At 40.4% G+C, this 22,611-nt stretch overlaps 2 protein-coding genes across 3 annotated transcripts in view; both read left to right on the forward strand.

The window, feature by feature from the left end:
• The window catches only part of LOC6581589 (triple functional domain protein), a 54,336-nt gene that overhangs the window by 11,882 nt on the left and 19,843 nt on the right, over positions 1-22,611 (forward strand). For both annotated transcript variants that reach the window (XM_032731618.2, XM_032731619.2), the window contains exons 2-7: positions 1-131; positions 233-481; positions 15,615-15,738; positions 16,339-17,181; positions 20,444-20,608; positions 20,968-21,091. The exon at positions 1-131 is cut by the window's left edge and continues 826 nt beyond it. In XM_032731618.2, the coding sequence (XP_032587509.1) occupies positions 1-131; positions 233-481; positions 15,615-15,738; positions 16,339-17,181; positions 20,444-20,608; positions 20,968-21,091 (1,636 nt within the window). The remainder of the gene's footprint in view (positions 132-232; positions 482-15,614; positions 15,739-16,338; positions 17,182-20,443; positions 20,609-20,967; positions 21,092-22,611) is intronic.
• On the forward strand, positions 17,939-19,337 carry LOC26527161. The gene is made up of 3 exons (XM_015161927.3): positions 17,939-18,162; positions 18,217-18,390; positions 18,472-19,337. The coding sequence occupies exons 1-3, from the start codon at positions 18,085-18,087 to the stop codon at positions 18,850-18,852; spliced, it is 633 nt and encodes a 210-aa protein (XP_015017413.1). The 5' UTR covers positions 17,939-18,084; the 3' UTR covers positions 18,853-19,337.

Here is a 22,611-nt window from a genome sequence, read left to right on the forward strand (position 1 = left end):
GAGCGCCAACAGCGCCGCAGGAGTCGAGCAGCAGCAGCAGCAGCAGCGAATCTGAAACCGATGAAGAGCCAAGGGAGCAGCAGCAGCAGCAGCAGGAGGAGATGGCAGAGCAAAAGGTACCATTGCAAGAGGTAACTATCCATCCAAAAGCAACAACAACATCAACAACAACAATTGCTAGATCAACAACTAACTTAAGCCCTTAATTTGTTCATTTGTGATTGGCGAGCAGGCACCAACAGTTGCCACAAATCAATGCCACATGGATGCGGATGGGGTCCAGCTGGCTGAGCTGATTGACAGGCATCTGTCGCACATTTATCCCGTCTACTGGGCACGCACGCGTGCGATTTTAATGCGCCAGGCACGTGAGTTGCTCGCCCTGAGATACGATGGCTGCCTGCCGCGCTTCGAGCAGCGTTACCTATGCAAATTTGCGCAAATTGCCGCAACGCTGCGCGCCACTCATCAAATTGGCGAGGTAAGTGCCCCACCGAACACTGAATCCATGCGGATGCCCTACAATTGGGCCCCAGCCCAATTCGAGAACCCTTAAAGAAGAGATCGCAGCACAGAGATCTATCATTTAGTAGATGCTCGCTCCCTCTATCTCTAGCTCTGTCTCTCTCTCATTCTCGCAGGCTCGCAAATTAGCGCATGAGCAATTTAACGATCTCCAGCTATGGAAATGAAAATAGCACTGCCATTGGCAGGGGGTTTCAGAATGGGTGTAGGCAGAACTCTGAAATGGGAATGGGAATCGGGAATAGGGGATTGGGGATTGGGAATCGCGAAATCGAGGAATGGGCATAGTTTATGTGCCTGTGCATATTTAATCGAACAATAGCGCATTCTTTATGGCTACTTACAGACAGATCTATGTAAATGTGCTATAAAGCTAGCCGATGACCTAAAAAAAACTCGGATCGTAAGATAAATAATTTATGGGGCATGCAGGAAAACACACAAAAGAACTAATTAAAACTGTGCTATACATATATAAAATGGAAGGTAAAAATTGTAAAAAATAGCAAATACTGCAGAAAAAAAAAAAATGTTAATGTCCAGTTTTTACAAAATTGAAAGTTCTAAAAAAAATTTAAACACCAAAACAGCTCTTAAGAACACATATTTCAAAGACTTTGCGCGAATCTTAAATCCCAAAATTCCACTTATACATATCTCTAATAAAAAATATTAATAAATCTAATCAAACAATTCCCTAATCAAAACTCTGTTAGCGCAGCCCTGGTCACTGTTAAATTAGGTATAAACGAAAAACCGGCAAACGCGCCGCACTCAACTCCGCACGCTTAGCAGTGCCAAACTGAGCATAGCAGTGCCATCCTGAGTATAACATGCATGCGCTTTACCAATTGGATTGCCCACAACTTCGTGCGCCCAAGCGAATTGGTCGAATTGCACGAATAGGTCGAAATAAGTCGCATTGCTGTTCGGCTTCGGGTTTTGTCAGTTTGAGATTTGAATTCGCGGCGCGCAGTCTTGTGAGCGGCTGAAAACCGAACAGCAAAACAGAAAAAATCATAATAACAAAATCCAACAAGAAACAACACAAGCAGCGAAGACGAAACGAAACCTTTCGTATTTCGCAGGTTTTTTTGTGACGCCAACAAGAAATGTGCAACAGGAATAACAACAGCAAAATAATAATCAAATAAATTAATCAAATGTCTATAAATTAATCTCAGTGAAGTGAAGTGCCTTAAAGTGTGATTAGTCAGAGAAATATTTGAATATTTGCCCATAAAATACTTAATCAAAGCTTTTACAATATCTTATTTTTATATAGTTTGAGGTAATTTCCAACAATTGTTTTTTATTATGCAGAGCTCAAAGCTCAAACTTTATAGTTGTAAAATTGTATTTTTACTTTTGCATAACGGTTTTCTACCAAGTGGCGTCCCTGAACTTTCAGGCAATTAGCACTGTAAATTGGAATGTGTTTTGCTTTGTCTGTTTACGAAAAAAAACAAAAAAATGAGAAATAAGTACGGAAATGCGTCCTTCGACCTACGCTAAGACTTTAAGAACCTTCACTCGATAAGAGGCTTTTGGATTTGGTCACTCAATGACAAACAAAGCCAAAGACTAAGTGTGGGCTGTCGACCAAGTGCAGACTTGAGAATGGAAAAATAAATATGAAATCGAATTGAAAACTTATTGAGACTTACAATCGAAATGTGTTCTTGACAAACTGTCTGCATGTGTGTGTGTGTGGTGTGTATGTGTGTGTTGGTGTGTTGCTTATCAACAAGTTGTTGCTGTTGCTGTTGCAATTGTTGCTGCTGTGTCTAAAGTGTAATTTATGTTAATTTGCGTTACGCATACGCAGCGTGGCACGCACAACACATTTAGCTGTGGGTGTCTACATCCATCCCCCTCTCTCTCTCCATCTCTCTCTATCTTTATCTCTGCTTGAAGTGACCTACATACAAGCTGCAGCAACTTTGACTCTGGCAAACGTTCTTTTTTTTTTTTATTATTTGAATCAATCAGCGAAAAATTACTACGCACATTTGCAGCTGATTTTTGTAGAGAAGCCGTAAAAAATATACGTATGTTGAGCCCACGGCGTGGCAGCACCAGCAACAGCAGAGGGCGCCCTCTGGCCTCTTGGTTGCCTCCTACCCTCTGCTACTTGCAACTTCACAGTTGCAGCTGCCTTGTTGCATGTTAATTGCCTTTTAATTTCTCAAGCTGTGCGTTCTCTTCTCTCCATTAGTATGTGTGAGTGCTTAAGTGTGTGTGCGTGTGTTTAATAATGAAACTTAAAACATTCGCTGCAAAGAATCTTAGCTGCGTGTGAGTGAAGTGGCGTTTGATGAGTTCGTATACCCTATAAAATGAAGTGTTTTCTTTCGAAATTAAAAATTTTTGGTAGAGCAAGAGTTAAAGAAATAGATAAACGTAAATAGAAATGATAAAATGAATATTAAAATATTTGATTTAGAGTAAAAGGATTATAAATTTGTAACATAGCCAGAGGAAAATTCAATTCTTAGATCGAGATATTTAAAAAATAAATTAAAATTAAAAAAAAAAAAAAAAAAAAACAAGATAAAAGTGAACTAAAATGAATAAAAAAGAAAATAAAATATAAATAAAATAAAGAAATAAATTATAATTTTATATTTTTAAGAAAACAATGTTTTATTTTTTTATTTGGCTATATTTATGAACAAATTTTCGTAATTAATTTTTGAGAAATTAAATTTGTTTGAAAAATTAAAAGCTTAGTGCCATTTCGCTTTAGAACATAATTTGTTTACGATTGTAAAAATTAAATATTTTCTGGGAGAAACTATGAACTGCTTAACAGATTTTATATTTATTCATATTTATAAAGCTATGGGCATTACTTTTATGATTCTCAATTATTTTGTGTTAGTAAATAAAACGAAAAAGTATAAATAGTTAGTTAGTTATTTTTTTAGCGGGTTGTATTTAACACAATCATCATTCCCTTGTTAATTAAAATTTTTGTATTTCATTTATTTAATTTGTAGTATTTTTTTTTTTTTTTTTTTTTAGTGAAAAAATCATTTTTAATTTTATTATTATTATTATTTTTTCTTTTGTATTCATTTCTTTTCAATTGTCAATAAAAAAAAAAAAATAAACAAATACGTAAACTGTCTGCCCCACTCAACACTTTTATCAGCAATCAAAAAAATCAAATTGAGATGAAAATTTCGAAATTCAGAGATTAGAAAAGTAAAGATTGAGTGGGAAGAATTACTTTGATATGATGTCAACTTAAAGCACTTTAGGCAGACAGACAGAAAACAGCTTAAAATATTTTACAGGATATCTCACAGCTTAAGAATGAAAAGAACAGATGTGTGAGAGTTGGAAATTGATGGAAGTTGAAGATATGATGGAAGACAGAAGAGCTGAGGGGCAAAATTTTTTAGGTAAATATAAGAAATTCTAAATTGAAAGAAATAAGATGTTTAGATTAAAGATAAGAGATTAGAAATGCTAAATGATGCATAAGTTAGGCAAAGATCAAAGAATTGATATAATGGGAAGCTGAAATAAAATTATGATAAACTGGAAGGAAAGAAAATTAAGAGATGATTTAAATATTAGAGGAGATCAATCAGAAAAGAAAATAATTGAAGAGATGAGAATTCGATTTTTAGGTCTGTTCTTATATTATTTTTGTTTATATTGAATTCTGAGAGTTTGAATTAGAATTTAGAGTAAAGCAAAGCCTTGCGAGGTATCTGGCAGCTTGGCACTAAACACTTCACACACACTTCAAACACTTTTACTTTGCTTTTATTTATTTTTATTTGATTGTTCTTTCAGCTTCTTTCTTCTTCTTCTTTTTTGAATGAATGAAGCACGTTCTGTAATTTAATTCGGCTTTTTGTGCGCAGACGCAGCGACACGCACACTTAGAAAGGGCAATATAGGGTATATAGGGAAGGGGTAACATATACTTATAAGCATGTATATACATATATATATGTATGTGCATATGTATGGGGGAAAGGGTCGCAACTCTCATCAGGTTTGCTACGCTTTACGCTTTTTGTTCGCTTCGAGTGCCACTAAATTGTAAGCGGAAATTGTGTATTAAGTAAAGAGAGAGGAGAGGCAGAGGCAGAGGCAGAGACTAGGGGCTAGCTGCCCTTTGTTTGTTGCCCCTGTTCAAACTGATTAGGCCTGAACACACAAATACATATTCCGATTCGGATTTGAATTCAGATTCAGATTCTGTTGCTGATGTTGCTGTTGTTGTTGCTGTTGCTGCAGCTGGTACATGGCATATCACTTAGCTCAACAGCAATTACTGTCGGAGCTGCAGAGATTTGAGCATCGAAGTGCTTTGGATGGCAAACGGCTACCGAGTTGAGCCCGGCAGCAGCAGCAGCAGTAGTTGCTCCCTTCCGCTCCTCCTCCTCCTTCTCCTCCTCCCTCCTCCCTCCTACACTTCATAAAGTCTCTGCAGACCCAATTTCAAATGCAGTTGCCAGACGTTTTAGATTTTCTGCAGTCCAGCAATAATTTTTGAGCTGCTAAAAGTGCTTTGAACTGTTTACTGTGTGTGTGTGTGCGAGTGTGTGTGTGTGTGTGTGTGTTGAACACAAACATGATCGGCATTTGTTAGCGATAATGAATTGAACATTTCTGAAAAACATGTTTGTACATAATTTGTATGCAGGCAGACACTACGGGACATGTTGCTCTCTCCCTTCCACCTCTCTCTCTCTCACTCTCTCTCTCGCTCACACACTTTGTCTTCCTCGAAGAGCTAAGAGATACTCGATCTGTATCCTCTGGCTGGCTGTTTGTTTTTTGCTTGTGCGCACACATTAAAAAGGCTAACAGAGAAAGAGAAAGAGACGGCAAGAGCGGGAGAGAGAGGAAGGGAGACAGAGCTAGTAAGGTAAAGAAAAAGAAATGTGCAAAGTGTAAAGTGCATATTTATGGCTTGCATAAAATAACTTGTAAAATGCATTCACGAGTGCGCACTCACATTCATATGAATAGACACGTGTTGTGCATGACTGAGTGTGTGTGTGCGAGTGTGTGTGTGTTTGTGTGTGTGTGTGGTGTGAGTGTGAATTGGCTATAAAGTCATGACAATCACATGTCGTATTAGAGCTGAAGAGGAAGTTGTCGTTAAGGATATGAATATGGATATGGATATGGATGAATTATAATGCGTCTATAACATTTGAGCATGAATTATGAGTGAAGGCATTCAAGTGTTTACAAATCTATTGAACATTCATTTCTCTTGTTCAAACATCAAGTTTACTCACACGCTTTGAACAGCCGACTACGACGGACTACAACTGAAGAGCTTTTAGTTTTTGTTGGGAGTCATTGTAACTTAATCAAATATGATTTAAAGCTTTAATGAGCTTCGCTAACTTAATAGACTTTGGCTTGAGGTAAAAGAAATTTTAACGCAATCAAGTATGAGTTGCAAATTTACTGCAATTTGAAATGTTAATAAGATGTATTTTTAGGTAAGCGTAATTGTTGCTGTCTTAGTTACCTGCAAATTTAAAGAAATTTGCTCGTTATATATCTAGAAAAATCATATAATATATCATATACTTTTTTCTTACCAGGCATTTAAGAATCATTGATTGAAGATTTCAAACATACACTTTATATGATATTCAGTAATGCTACTTTTTGGCAAAAATTGGTCTAACTATATTATTTATGTACTTAATGACCTAGTATTTAAAGTATATAAAGTATATTTATATACTTTATTCTATACTCTAACAGCTTGATACATGTTTAATGATTTGACACCTCCTAAGATCATTTACATATTCTTGCTCTTTTATCTCTTTAAAAATACTAGATACTATACGTAAGTGAAATAAAATGAAAATCTTAGGAAAGTATCTATAGAACCAAAAAACTATAGATCTTTTCTAATATTTTCGTATCATTTTCACAGCATACCACTTACTTATAAAACGTATCTAATGGTCAGCAGATATACTATATTAGATATTTTGGTTCTTTTATCATTTATTCTTTGCTTCGCTAAACAATCGTTCTTACTTCACTATCTCTTAGCATACATAAGACATACTCTAGCAGATCTCTTTCATCTTGCACAACTTGCATAGCTTTGTCCAAACTACTCTATAGATACTTTTTGGTATACTCCATATAAATTATCTAACATGTATTACTTACCCAACTGGCATCAACTACATACGTTCAGCTCTAAAGATTCTTTTCCTTCTTATGCAATTCATATCTATCGCCATATCACTTACCATAGACAACTCTTAGGAATACCTGCTGTGCGTCTGTTTCTGCTTTGGTTAACTATTTGTTGATATACTTGCACATTAGCCAGTTCATTATAAGGTACTTAGTTCTAACTGGCAGCTGCGTTGTTAATGACAGTGACAAACGGAATCCCAATCCCAAGTCCAAGCCCTGTTCCCTGTTCCCTGGTCCCTGATCCCCGCCAGCCAGGCAGATTATGTTACGCAGTAGCTTTAAGTGATGTTTGGATTTGATGCGTTTCTCTCTCTCTCTCTCTCTCTCTCTCTCTCTCTCTCTCTCCCTCTATATATATTTATATACAAAGAGCTGGATGCGCAGCTGTGCAGTTGGCAATAGATACGAAGACGTCGTCCAGAATTGCATTCGAGATAGCCTTGAATTATTCAAGCGCGTGTGACTTGCTTAGTAATTAAGCCAGCCAACAAAAGCCAGCTCCAGGCTGATGATGAGTCGCAGCTTGGATTGACTTTGAAGACAGAGAGAGAGAGAGAGAGAGAGAGAGAGAGAGAGAGACAAGGAGAGAGGCAGATGGGCGGCAGGAGCTGCGGTTGGAGCTGAAGCCAAAGCTGGAGATCGAGCTGCAGCTGCTGTTGTTGCCTTAGCTGGGGTCCACATCAAGTGGCAGACACCGAAACCCAGACACAACAAATGAATGTGTGTGTGTGTGTGCGTGTGTGTCTGTCTACATTGTGTTCCTTTTTGTTTGACTGACTGCCAGTTGTTGTTGCTGTCGTTGTTGTTGTTGCAGTTGTTGCTGTTTGTTTTACTTTGTTTTCTTCTTTTTTATGTCATTATCGTCATTGTCTGCCCAACTCGACGCGTCGCGTCTCGTCTCGACTCGTCTTGGCTCGTCTCGTCTGGGTAAGGTGAACGCTTCCTGCAATGCCAAACAACAGGTAGACACATTCGCTGTGAGAAACGGCTGCTTCAAATGCTTCAAATAAATTGTTAACAGCAACAACAACAGCAACAGCAACAACAACTACTACGGCAACTACAGTAACAAATCCCCATGAATGAGTGACAAGCCCTTTGCGACAATTGTGTGTGCACCTTTGACCAAGCTCTAATAAATGGTTCAATCATAAATTAGACTTGCTGTTGGAGCTGAAGTTGAAGTTGAAGTTGATGTTGAAGTTGGAGGTTGAAGTTGCCGCCAGGATTATTTGATTTGGCGTCACGTTATTTTTGCATTTGTCAAGTTCAAAGCGTTGCTTGTTTATAACACTAGACAACAAGGCAAGGTTGCGGTTCAGCATAAAAGACTTGCATTTAAATGAATGGCAAGAAGTTGCGGAAAGTTGAAAGTGCAATTGGTTTTAGTTATGGAGTTGAACAAAGATTTGCATATACAGCAAATATCAAATTAAAAAAAAAAAAACGAGAGCTTCCTAGAGCGTTTTTATGTTTAGCAAAAATACTTTTTTATTGATCAACTATTATACAGCTCGTAATTAAATTTGTTCTATTAGAGACGATCTTAACTCTTCATATTTCCTCTAATCCTTAACTTGGGTCTATCACGCTAAAGTTTATCATTGATAAAGTCACAAATCTCAAGTAGAACTTTAGGTATCATACGTATATGAGCTTTGTGGATCCTATTAGATTCACATCTCATTCATATGTATATCTACAATACACTTTTAAATAAATTAGTAATATTTCTTCATTAGTATTGTACCCTATTGAACCTTTATAATATCTATCATTGTTGAATGCCTAATTGTGCTTTTCCACTTGCATAACCTTTAATAATTATACTTAAATCTATATATCTATATATAATCTCAAACCACACTAGAAACTTTTCTACTTTAACTTTAACTTTTCAGCATGTGCTTTCATGCACTTTACAACTTATCCACACAGCTGTCTTCAGCTGTCTTAGCATAGATAAAAGCCAAAAAACCTGATTAAAACTGCATGAGCACATTTTCCAAGAATTTTGAATAAATTTAAGCAAATCACCTGCTGTCATTGCTTCATTAACTTTAATAGATTTTAAAATTGTCAAAAGTATTCTAGATGCTAAAAGTCTTTACTAAAAGTTTTCTTTTTGGAAAATCCTTTTCTTTTATATATTATATGTTATATATATGTTAGTATAGTTTCAGTATTAGTATTAGTTTCAGAAATTCACAAAACCCTACTCCACTTCCATCGCTCCCCTACATTTTTACCTTACCCAGAACTTGCAGTGCAATCGTGTAGCACAGTGTAGTGGCTTTTTGTGTAGACAACAGCGACACCTTGCCTGGAGCCCAGTTGTGAGTGGGATGTCAGATTGTGCGCCACCTTCGTGATTTGTGGCTTGAGGGCATATGTGGCAGCTGAACCGCCAGGGCCAGGGCCAGGGCAGCCAAGGCAGCCAGAGCTGTGGCTGGTGGCCCGTTGGCCCGTTGGCCCGGTGGTCTCCGACTCCTGGTCAATACAATATGCGTCCGTCTGGCTGACTGTCTAAATGTTCCTACGTCTGTCTGCATGTCTGTGTCTTTTGTCCGTTTTAGCCGCCGGATTAGCATTGAAATTGACTTCGTGCTGTGCTCATTAAAATTTTACGTGCATAAAGTTGATTTCGATTTGCCCAACGATGTCGTTGTCGATGTTATTTCAGCTTGTTGTTGTTGTCTTTGTTGCTGTCCACGTCCTTATATACTCAACCTCCACCTCAAAGTCAATGTCTTCTAATCCCCCCTCACAAAAAAAGAAAGAAATAAAAACGAAAAACAATTACATTTCGTGGTTTGCGACCAAGAACTTTTCCTAGAAACTGCGAATGAGCAAATTTGAAGCTCAACAAATAGTAAAAGAGAAAAGGCTACTGCTGCCTGTTTGATTTTCTAATATCGAATTCTGACTTCCTTATTGGCCAAAAAAGCAAATCGCATGCTTGGAAAACCCTTTCGACTTTATATATTGGCTTTAGTTTTAATGTGTTTTTCCATCTCTCTCTCTCGTTCTATCTCTATCTCTGTTTGTGGCAAGTTTATGAACGTTTTTGGTATTGATGTTGGCTAACAACATTTTCAATTACCCGACAGAATCAGAGTCCAGACCTCGAGTCAAGATCATCTTTCAGCTGCTGTTGTTGTTGTAGTGGTTGTTGTTGTTGTTGTTTTTCAGTTATTATGCCATGAGGCTATAAAAACTCGTTTTCAGCTGATTTGTTGTTGTTGTTGTTGTTGTTGCTGTGTTTTGCTTTTGCCGAAGTTCATGATCAGCTGTGAACTGAAAGTGGTTGATTGGAGCAGCAGCAGCAGCAGCAACCACCGAGCACCACAGCAACGAGGCAGTGCGGCAGCGCGGCAGCTGTAGAATATCAGCTCTAAGTTGTACCGGTTTTTGCTGTTACTCGACGGCAATTGTAAGTCGTAATTGAGCCGCATCGCATCGCATCGCATCGCATCATTGTCTTCATCTCGTTGGCTGTCTTTAAGCGTAGTGCCTCAACTGTTGCATTACGTTCGCTGTGCACTGATGTAATCGTAGCTGCTGCTTTGATGTTGCCACGAAATCGAAAATCTTTAGCTGTTGCCTGCCGCCTCCTGCCTGCTGTCTCCTGCCTGCTGCCCACTACCTCCTGCCTGTTGCCTGTTGTTATCTTAAGCCCGTTAAGTTGACAGGCTGTGAAGTGCCTGATTCGCATATTTGATTCCAATTTTTTGCACTTCTCTTTTTTTTTGCTGTTATTTCTGTTTGTAGAGCATTCATGCTGCCCTATAATATTTCAACACTCAATCGATATGGCCAGTGTTGTACTTCCTGCTTGCTGTTTGCCTAAATCATCTTCATCTAGCTGCCAGTGCCGCGCTTTGAAGAAATTGCAACAACAGCTGAATTTGGCATGCCATCAGCTCAGTTGAAGATGGGGGGCCAGAGGCAGAGACAGAGACAGAGACGGCAAGTGGGGGTTGCAGAAGTTCGTCTGCCTTTGCATTCCGGCCATGCAGCGAGCATGACAGCCTAGACCTGATCTATTTTGGTCACGCTGCGCCTTCTGCTGCCCCCATCCTCAGGCAGCTCCAGCAACATGCAAAATATACATAAATATGCCACATTACACACACACACAGAGTGTATCTATGTGTGTGTGTGTGCTGCTCCTGCTTTTGCAAAACAAACAATTTGTAGGTGTGGCTGCGCCCTGGCTTTGGCCATTGCCAGTGGTGCTGTCGGTGGTGGTGGCGGTGGTGCTGGCATTCTCTTGATGGCCGTTCTGGTAGATGAAGCGGAAATGTGACGTTGACTGCAATAAATTCACTCGCTTTTGTTTGTGCAAAAAGTTCAAAAGAAACGCAGAGCTAAGCGCATTGCAGATGGTGTTCAATGGAATGCCAAATGTTTATGGTGAGATAGATAAATATCATCCAAGTTCTGATATTTCGTGATTCGAAATCGTTTATAAAAAGCAAAAGCGTTAAGCGTTTTCTTTTTTGTTATATCTTTAATTGACAATATTTAAATTTGCATAAAATAACTTTATGTTAACCTAATGTAGCTCATTAAAATTCCTGCGCTTTGCTAAGCTTTGACTAATTGACTGAAATTGATTTTAATATTCATGGTTACTCAGTTCACATTCATTGCATTCTTAAATGCCAAGTCAACTAATATTACTAACTTAAAGTAATTGACTGCAATTGAATAATGTTCACTTCTTGTGCTTGCAAGTGAAAATGTCAACTAAAGAGACCTCATTAACAAGACATTGAGAAATCGCTGCTTTCTTGTTTGTTCATAAAAATTACTCTTTGCTTAATTAGATTCTATGCATTTTGGGGTCATTATATTTAGTTAACTTTGAGTCAAATGTTTGTTTAGAAGTGAGTGTTAATATCACAGCTAACAGCAGCCTAGGCGTTGCTTGCCTTTGCTTTAACATACATTGTCCTCTCTCTGCTCAATGCTGTTAATCTTATTAGCAACATTTTAGTTCTTGCTGGGAAAATGTTAACTTAACAGCTGAAGTTCCCCTTCAAGCAATGTAAAAAGCCTCAATTGTGTCATACTAGAAATGCATTATGTTAATATAAGTTTCCTTTAGCACAATGCTGTTAAGCTTACAGGGAATATGTTAACTTGCTTGGGCTAACATTAATCGCACGGATCGAGTGTCTCTTAACATTTTCTTTGATTGAATTGACAAGACTTAAAACTTAGCTTAACAGTTCGTGTTAGAGTAGCTTACACGTTATGTTAAGATTAATTTCTCTTCAAATTTAATATCCAATTGGCTTCGGTTACTTTACATCTTTAACAGAATTTAATTGTTCAAGCTAATCACATGTTAGTTCGGCAAACTCTTTACAATTTCATATGCTTCATGAATTATGCAATAACTTTCTTCACTTCAAAGCAAATTCTCTAATTTCCATCACACCACGCCCACATTTCATAATATTTTTCTACGTAATAATTTGCGAGCTGCCAAGCCAAAAAAAAAAAAAAGAAAGAAAAAAATATTAATCAATACCCTTAACAAATGAGTTTCAATGAATTTCCCATGGCATTAGTCACACCAACGGCCACTCGAGAAGTCCGCCGCCAGGGACAGGCAAATATCAAATTGATTCGCCAAATTGATGGCCTTCTGTCGAAACGGATTTCTCATGCTGCTTTGCTTTGGCGGCAAACGCGGCGTATGTGTAATTAAAATTGTTTGTGCCAGCGGCACTTTTCGGCCAGGTGTGGCCCTTTTCGCCAACATGTTAATTACTCTTGGAGCGCCGCAAACAGAAGGAGCAACAAAATAGCAAACACCAAAATAGAGAAACAAATTTCCAAAAAATTACGAAAATAGCAAAATTACAAAAATAATATCGAAAATGAAACTGGGCGTCGGCGCACCCCACAACAATTGTCTCCGGCCAGCGGGCAGCGGGCAACGGCTAACGGCCAACAAGTTGTGTCTCTGTTTTCATTTTATATTTCTATAATTTATTAAGAAAACAAGCCAAATGCAGAGTGTGCGACTGAGGGAGTGTGTCTGTCCCGCTGTTCCCCTGTTCTCCTCTCGTTCCCCCTGTAGCCTTCCCATCGCTCCTGTCCGTGCAACGCGCCTTTTGCATGCGTAATTTGTGCTGCGCTGACGGTGGTCCCAATGGCCCCGTCATCGGCCCAGTCTGCGCCGCTCCGGGTGCGACGGCACCCGCACTGAATAATTGCCATAGGCTGGGCGCCACACGATAGCGGAACAGGCAATACAGGCAGAGAGAAAGAAAGAGAGAGAGAGAGAGACAGAATGAGTGAGACTGGGACATGGATTCGTAGTCGAATTCGGATTCGGATGTATTTTTGTGTATGCATAAAAATATATGTATATCTGTATCTTGATCTGCATATATGCTAATGCCAACTGCTTGTCGGCTTGATTACTCATAAAGTGCGCTGAAAGATACGCAATACCCTGTGAACTGCTGAGCAAGGGTATGTTACCCATACAGAAGAAGTTTAGCTGTTAAAAATAACTAAATATAGTATATGTCCTGTATGTATATACCCTGTAATTTAATAGCAATGAGGCACGCTCGCCTCATAAATAAAAGAAATAGGACAATAATACAATTATAAATATATTTTAATGATCAATAGAAAATTATTAAAAATACCCTGTAATCTATCAGCATAGAGAAATGTCAATAAACAATCTTCAAATATAGATGCCAATCTAACGAAGACCAACACTCATGATCAAATTATATCTTACAGGGTATCTGCTAGTCGTTCACTTTCACTCCTGCTCCATTTGACGCGTATAAATATTTATGCGAACTTTTTGCGTGGACAACAGGAATTGTAATTTAGTTTTCAACATCAAAGGCGTGGGAATGAGCCACAGAAAAAATTAAAATGAAAATGAAAAGAGCAAAAAATAAAACGAAACGAAACGAAACTAAACGAAACGGCTCAGCCTATCGCAATGATAAATGCGTTTGCTTTTGCCAATGCCGAATCCTTTCAGACAAATCCTCCCAGATTTATGGAGGGCAACAAAAAATTATAACAAAATAAAAACCATAAAAAGAACGAAACGAAACGAAATGCCAAAGGCCTCGAGCCTCAAGCCGCAAGCCTAAAGCAAATGCCGCCAATGGAACGGAAATTTGTCGCCGCAGCAAATTGAAAACGAGCCGCAGCTGACTTTGAAAGCCAAAATGGGCAAAAGAATTCTAACAAAAAAAAAAAAAAGTAGCGACAAAAAAAAAGTCGCTAAAAATAAGAGCTGAAATTGAGGCATTTTGCGGCGCAGGGGCGTGGCACGGCAAGGGTAGGCAGGCAGAGAGCGGCTACGGCTCCGGCTCCGGCTTCGACTTCGGCTTTGGATGACAATGACAAGCGGCGTCCGAGCGACGCGCGCATTTGGGTCAATGACGACGAAACCGAAGCGACGACGATGCCAATGATTTAGAACCTAATATTGAAGAGCAACAGCAACAACAACAACTGCAACAACAACAATGCGAGGCTGTTCTGGAATTGGCGTTCAATCAAGCTGAAAATGTTGCATGAGCGCTGGCATCATTTTTAGCATGTGGCGACAGCGGCTTATACAACATGAATCTGACTAAAGGGAAGTTGTTGTTGTTGTTGTTGTTGTTACTCTTGTTGTTGTTGCTGTTGTGTGTGTGGCGATGATCATTTTGTTCAATCGATTGTAAACGATGCGTTGCGATCGTTTCGCTGCGGCTTTGATCAAATGACAAAATTGATCATTTTCTGTTTGAATGGATTTTGGAGCAGTCGCTACGGCACTGCCCCGCCCTCCCCTTGTACCGCCTGCACCCTGGCCCACTTGCAGCGCAGCTCTGTGCTGCCAACAATTGATTTATGTTGGCTGTTGTCTCTCTATCTCGTTCTCGCTCTCGCTCTGTATGCTGTGTGGGGTCTCTGTTGTGTGGCATGTGCAACAGCAACAATAACAGCAACAACTATCAAATAGCAGAGCTTTTGTGTTGAGTCAAAAGGTGCTATAAATCAAGCCAAATGTGAGCGCACCTCCAATTCGTTGTTGAGTGAAGGTTTTTCAGCTGTTGTTGTTGCAGTTGTTGTTGTTGCGCATTTTCCGCAAATTAACAACAATGCGCAAAACATTTTCGCCTTGCAACAATTAATAGCGCACTCTGGCAACGCAGTCCAGTGCAGCCACAAGGTCCAAAGGTCCCCACAAAGAGTCTGTTGCAAGTCGCTTTTCTGAGTTGCAAGTTCGATTTCACATTCCCGTAGGGGTGAAATCTTGTTGTTTTATTTTTTTTTTTTTTTCTCTCTGTTTTGTTTACGTCGCGTTTTTTTTTTTTTTTTTTTTTCTTGAGCCTGTGGGTAATGGCCAAAAATTAGCTAAAAATTGCTAAAGTTTGACTTGCATGATTTATCTATAATTTTGCATCGCGACTCGCCACGCGGCCCAGGCCCGGCACTGGCATATTCGCCATCTGATAGGCCCACAGTCAAATACACATAGAGGGCGGGAGAGAGAGAGAGAGAGAGAGAGAGAGAGAGAGAGAGGGAGGACTGATGGAGTAAGAGAGGGGAATACCTCTACTATGCATATCTGACAGCCTGGGCCATTTTTAATGCGCTTTTCAGTCTAAGCGATTTGGAGTTTTCGTTCGGTTTGGTTTCGGTTTCGGTTTCTGTTTCGGTTTCCTTTTTGCAGCTTAACACTTGCGGGTGTTGTTGCCTACATAATTTCAGTGTAGTCGCAGCCTGTGCTTTGGCACGCTGTGCCACAACATGTAATCGTCGTAATAATAAAAATTTGCAAATGATTTCGTTACTCAATCTTCAATCTCTTTCATTGGCTATCGTTGCAGTCCTGGTTATGGCATGCCGGCTGGCCGCTGGCCACATCCAATGGAGCCCTCGTACTCCAGCTGAGCGACTCTGAGTTCGCGCACGCACTCCAACCCGCCGAGCTCTATCTGTGTGTCAAATTGGGTAAGTGGAACGAACTAGTCATGGATATCTATCTAAGGAGCTATAACAATGTATGATTATGTATGATTCTATATGGAGAATGTAGATACAGAGAGAGGTAAAGAGAGAGAAGGGAGAAAAAGAGACAGAGAGAGAGAGAAAGACAGGCGTGTGCAGAGAGAAAATATAAGAAAATAAATGATAAACGGAGAATGAAAAGAGAATAAAGAATATATAATAAAGAACAGCGAATGATGCAGAGAGATGAAATAAGAGTGAAATGAGAAAGGAGAGAAGAGAGAAAAAGAAAAAACTGAAGAGGTTAGACAAATAATCAGATGATAAGAGATGAGACAGAAGAGAAAAACGAAATTTATTACCATATTTTACCATATCTATATACCAGATATATCCATGCAGCTAAACTTGATTTTAAAACAATCTCAACTCTCACCTTCAGCATACTCTTAAAATAGTTTCCCAGATTTCTTTGCACTTATTCGAACTGATTACAGGCGAAGCAATGCAATTAATCTCTGTGAATTTACGACTCTATATATTCGCTCTCCAGTGTTTTATCTGCCTTCATTAGTCATATTTTCACTTCCTTTTTCCTTTCAGATTCTGACGCAGAGGCCACACCGCAGCTTTATGTCGTTTGGCGCTCGTCCGAGCAGCAGCAGCAGCAGCAGCAAGAGGGGAGCACACCGAGTGGAGGGCAGAGCAACTGCATTCATATCGATTACACTAAAACGCAACAGCAGCCACTGAGCGTGCTGCAACTAGAGATGTCAATGGCAGCCATGGGAGCAGCAACAGCAACAGCAACAACAACAGCAGCAACTGCTGCAGCAGGACACGCACAGAGTGCGGCACAGGAGAGGGCGCAGTTCCAGGGTGAGGCTAACGAAGCCATCGAGTTGCCGCAGCTGTTGCAGAATTTGCTCGTGAGCGTGGAGCGCAGCATTGAGCGCGTGTCGCTAAACGAGCTGCAGATGCCGCTGGCACTGCACGAGGATCAGCTCGATGAGGCCAACAACAACAACAGCAACAGCAACAGCAGCAGCAACAACAACATTGGATCGCCAAAGTGCGCACTGAGGCGCAGCGATTTAATTACCAAAAACAAACTGTTCAACAATCGTTACATGCTCCGGCGCCTGACCAATCGACAGGATAGCATGAACTCCACCTCGTCGGGCAACAGCAATGCCAGCGAGCGTAGCAGCAGCAGCTCGAGCGCCAGCGAGGAGCTGCACAGCCATCTAAACAGCAACAGCAACAACAACAACAACAGCAACTGCAACCACAGCAGCAACAACAACAACAACAACAACAACAACAATGCAGAGCTTGTTGCATCGACATCGCCTGCCTTGCCGCTATTTTGTTTGGGCAGCTCATTTCCGCACATTGACAGCGACGAGGAGGCCACCGATGCTGGCGAGAAGCGTCAGACACGCGGTAAGTAAATGCCAGCGCGACGTATACGTAATATATTGCATTACGCATACGCCAAGCAGACCAGCCAATGCTCCACTTGCTGCGCTTATCTCAATTGCTGGGCGTTATTTCTATTTGTTTTTCCGTTTTTTTTTTCTTTTTCTTTTGTATGCTATAAAAAGCGCCACGCCCACTGCTAAACAATATTCAATTAAACGCCCCGCAGCCAGAGCTGCGCTGCAATTCGCTTTGAAGTCGAAGTCGCAGTCGAAGTCGGTCTGCGCTAATAACTCGATTTCAGATATCGCGCAAATTTACCGCTAATTTGATATATTTTCTGTGCATAAATTTGTGCTTAACATTTAATTCAATTAAAGCGGCGCTGATCGTGGAGCTTTGTTAAGAATTCTAGCGAAAGTATGTTCGAGTTCAATTTGATTAATTATGATTTCTTTCGCTCGCTGATTTCGCGGGTTTCATTTGAAAAAATTTGATTTACTGTGGGGAAATGATTATTTGTTTGGGGCATTCATAGAGAGTTTGCTTATCTATTGTATTTGATATCTGGCTTGAGCTAGGGTCGCATGGATAGCTGAAGATCTGTGATTGTGATTCATTCAGAGTTGCTTTTCTTATTCACTTTCATTACGAGACTTGAAATATGAACGATCTGCTGAAAATATTATTAATGTTTGCACATTTACGTTTTATAAGTAATTAGAATGTAAGCTTTAGCTTTCTCTGTAACTACTTCTACTTCTTCTACTTCTACTTCTACTTCTACTTAACATTTGAGTTAACATAGGGAACACTTTCAAAAATTCAGAAACTGAAATCAAAAATTCTTTAGCCTAATAACATTTTCTAGATCACTCCCTCAAGGCCTTATGTCAACATAGAGCATAACGAGAACGCAGCGTAGAGATGTGCGTTAAGACCGCCTGGGAATGCACGAGTCAGCAATTGACTGGAGCCTGTCTCATGCTCAATGGGGTTTTGACGGTAAATGTGATGTGCAAAAATATCTCAGTCTGCATCGAAATATCCTCAGTCTAGTATTTGTATAGTGGCACGTTATTCCAATTTGTTTATGTGACTGTCAAAATTGGTAAAGTTTATGAGTTCAGCACACTTTATGTGCTCATGTCGTGGGTGGAGGGCATTTGCGTATTTCTGCTGCTCCTCGATTTGTGCTGGATTTGCTGTCGCATGGGCAATCTACTGCTGGCGGTAAGTGGAAGGGACAGAGAGAGAGAGAGACAGAGATACAGAGAGCGAGATTGCTATTCCACTAAATTCCCGATCCATTAGTCTATTATAGTCTGCTTTTCGTTGGGCGTCTTTCTGCTCTTTGCCGGCAGCTACAGCGTCATCAGGTATACGGATGTCTATGTGGTAGTGCGCAGCTTTTACACCGACAATCTGTGGAACTATGAGATCGTGTACCACTGCTGCGGCATCGATGGCCCCGCCAACTATGGCAATGTAAGCCAGAAGGACGTCGTGCCAGCCTCCTGCTACCGAAATCAAGTGGAGACTCCCACGAATCTCTATCGTCGTGGCTGTCTTTTTGCCACTGAGGATAGCTGGTTCTGGTTCGTCTTTGCCAACTGCTATTGGTTTGCCTTTGTGCTCTTCTTTGTGAATCTCATAACCCACTGGAAGCTGAGGAAATGTCTCAGAAACTATTGAACAACAGAAGCTTTCGCAATTTGACTTGATAAGATATACATATATCTATGGATAGATCGATAGATCACAGCTTTTGCTTTCGATATCTTGTCCACTTGCAAGCCGTTGCAATTGCTCGACTGTGTGCCCCGGGAGTATAGAATGCGTTGCCAACGCCCACGGCTCGGCCACAAAAGCCACACAAAAAGCCATTAGCCATTAACAACGGCGGCCCACAGCATCCGCCAGGCGTTGGTTAACCACAAAATATCGTTGTTTCCACGACAGCAGCAACAACAACAACAGCAACAACAACAGCAGCTGCAACAGCAGCAACAACGGTGCAAATGCCTTTTAATTTGTCAAAGCCTAAAATATGAAAATTAAATGAGAAACCAAAGCAGTGCAGCGCACAGTGGTGCACGATGTGGTGCAAATGTAAATTAAAAAAAAATAAAATAAAATAAAATCAATAAATAAAGTTAATCAAAAATATAGGCAAAATATTCCTACTATGTAGATCTACGCTTCCAAATAGAATTATCCTATATGCCAACGCTGTCTAGTTCTACTAAATTATTCTTATTGGGCTGAGAGAGTGCTTGCTTGGAGCTAGAACCCGGATCCCAATGCTACCTATATTTAGTACTAGAGGAGTACTTCTGTTTCTAGTAAATGAATCTTATTGAATTGATAGAGTTATTGCTTGGAGCTAGAACCCGGATCCCAATGCTACCTACATATATCTATGATAGATTTCGACTGCTCTGGCGTCATGCCAATACAATGGGGAGTACTTCGAATCAGTAGCCACATATATATACTGTCAATTCGTCATATTGTTGGTGACATTGATATTATGGCATCGACTGTACCTGCCTCTGATTCGTACCCGGATAGCTGAGCCCTTTTCCATTACGAATTCAAACTCAGTTCGCGTCATAAAAACTTCGCCAATCAGGTCAACGAGTAGCTGCGATTGGCAAGCACACGCCCTCGCTGATTGCGTTAGGGCTACGCCTTGCTTAAACGGTGCACAGAGATGCCTATCCGGCACCACTGTGCGCCGGAATGCGATCGACTCGCAGTCGGATTTCGGGCGTGTGGGTGCAATTTGCAAGCGTGCATAAATCAGCTGACAAGTGCGGGGGCAATTGTGGCCAGGGTATTGAGTTACATACTTATGCATGCAATGCCACCATGCCGAGCACCTGGGCAGCATTTGTATGCAGCGAACAGGTGGTGCGGCCGCAGGTAGTGCACACAGAATTTGTGCAGACGCTGCAATGTGTCGCATTTGTTACAAGCGCAAAATTGTCGCACGCGAAAGTGCCCAGCTCGAAATTAATGGGAGGCCAACTGGTCTGGCCACGCCCCCAGCCCGAAAGCGAGGGGACCTGAAGTGTGTGGCCAAATTAATCAAATGGCAATATTATGCAAAAAAGTAAAGAGTGTTGCCAGCAGATCCTGAACGAGTTTTCAAGGTTTTCGTCGAGCGTTTAAAATGCAATTAACCTATATAACAAAAGATATATATGTAAAGATATATAAAAAAAATATATATATAAAAGATAAATGTAATATTTATGTATGAAAACTTGTCAATTTCTAGCGCTTAACAGCGAGACGACGCAGCTGGCAGAGCCGAAGACGGAGAGGGAGATGGAGAGGGAGATGGAGAGGGAGAGGGAGACGGAGCGGGAAACGGAACTGTTGCCGCCCAACTCGATCAGCGAATTGCCCGAGAAACTGTTGAACAGCGGCGTCTATTTGCCAGGTAAACATATATCCCGACTTTCCATTTTGTTGCTCCGCATATAATTCTAGACTTTCGCTAGTCCATGAGCCGAAAAACTTATAAATATAAATTGGAAAATTCACAACGCCCCGTTAGGCAGTTAGCCTGCAAGGCCTGCAAGGCCCGCAAGGCCTGCCTGGCCTGGGTGAAAAGCGCTCCAATTGGCGCCCCAATCGGAATTCCAATTCGCAGTGATTTGCCAGCCATTCAATTCAATTAATTCACACACTTTTTCGCACATTAACGCGCGCTCCGTCGGCGCTTCGACCACCCAAGGCGCTGTTTGAAAGCAATTGAAATTCATTTCGAGACTCAATTCGATTTGCATCTATTCGCAGGCACACGCACCCTCCAAGGCGACCCACTTGTCCATGTGGAGGCGGACGCGGTGGCCGGCGCTGGTCTCAATTGCTACGAGCTGGCCACGCTGTTGCTTTACTATAGCACCATACCGGAGCGCAGGTGAGTCCAAGTGGTGGGCGGGTGCAGGGTGAGGGACAGGGGCCGGGGCCGGGGCAGGGGCCATTGCCTCAATCAGAATCGGGCAGTTTAATGTCAAATGTAAAACGCATGGGAATGGGCACAGGCTCACAGTCCAGGCATTTCAATTTGTGTTGCAATACAACAACAACAGCAAAACAGAAAGGAAAAGAAAAACATGTAGAAAGAGCTAAGTTCATAGACTCACAAGCAGCCCATCCATATTTACGAGCTGATATGCAAATGTGCAGTTAAAGCCTGGCCAAGAGCCACCAACGTGCGCTGGGAACAGCCGAAGACGCGAAGAACGCGACGCCGCTGCACTTAAGCCTTTAAGATGTTCTAACGGTGGTGCAAGAGGGAAAGCAGCACTGCCCCTCTCTCTCTCTCTCTTGCTGTCTCTGTCTCTTTCTGCTGCGCTTGCTCAGTCGTCTGGCTGTCTGGCAATCAGGCAGTCGAACTCATTGCCGCTTAAGAATATGCATGCCAGTCAATTTGCCACTTTGGCTAAAAGGAAACATGCAACAACAGCAACTACAACAACAACAACAACAACAAAACATCGAACAGCACTTGCATTGAATGCTGAGAACTTTACCACAGAAAATAGAACAAAAGCTTTAGCTAAAAGTCAATAACACTATAGAGCAAGCTGCTCTTTAATAACTTCATTTTTATGGGACTTACGTTGGAGTGAACTGAGAACTGGATCTATGAGCTAATCTCAGATAGATAAACTTTTGTAAATCTTCATCATTAGAAACCTAAAATAAAATGTTGATAGCCAAAAACAGTTATGAAAAATTGGTATGATATAATATCCTAATAAAGAAGTTGAAATGATTCATTCATTTTAATATACTGTTAAAAACATAACAATTCAAAATACAATTAAAAAATAAATAAATATAATATAAATAATTAAAAATAAATATAAATAAAATGAAAAATATATAGAATAAAATTTATATGTTATATTCCATTATTATATTTAGAAATATATGAGGTATAAAAGATAAATTGGATAAAACGATAAAATAAAAGAATCGTAGATAGTGCTATCTTTCTCTTGAGTTTACTCAAATATATCTGCATATATGATATGAATATTCTTATCTCTAACAGAAGTTAAGCACACATTAATCTGTTTTAAGCATGTTTATATTCTGTTAGATAGAAGATTATTTGAGCGAATAAGCATGCTCTTATATTCAAAGATACTTTTGCTACTTGCTGGAGATACGCTTTTATTGATTGACCTAAATTGTAATTCCATCTTCGATGCCTAATAGTCTAAGCTCGTAGATTGCTTGTGGCCTACTTAGTAGACGAGAATCTAAGACTTAAGCTGGCAACTTTGTTGTCTAGTGTAGCTTAGAATTCTCGTTTTTCGCTCGCTAGGCAGGCAGGCAAGATTTGCGGGCGCTGCTGAGGCATTGGCAGACACATTGCTTGAGGGACTCTGCGGTTGCGGCTTCCCTTTGTAGCGAACGCAAGAGGGA

Source organism: Drosophila mojavensis, unplaced genomic scaffold, assembly GCF_018153725.1.
Source record: "Drosophila mojavensis isolate 15081-1352.22 unplaced genomic scaffold, ASM1815372v1 contig_74, whole genome shotgun sequence".
In the NCBI taxonomy this organism is placed as follows: domain Eukaryota; kingdom Metazoa; phylum Arthropoda; class Insecta; order Diptera; family Drosophilidae; genus Drosophila; species Drosophila mojavensis.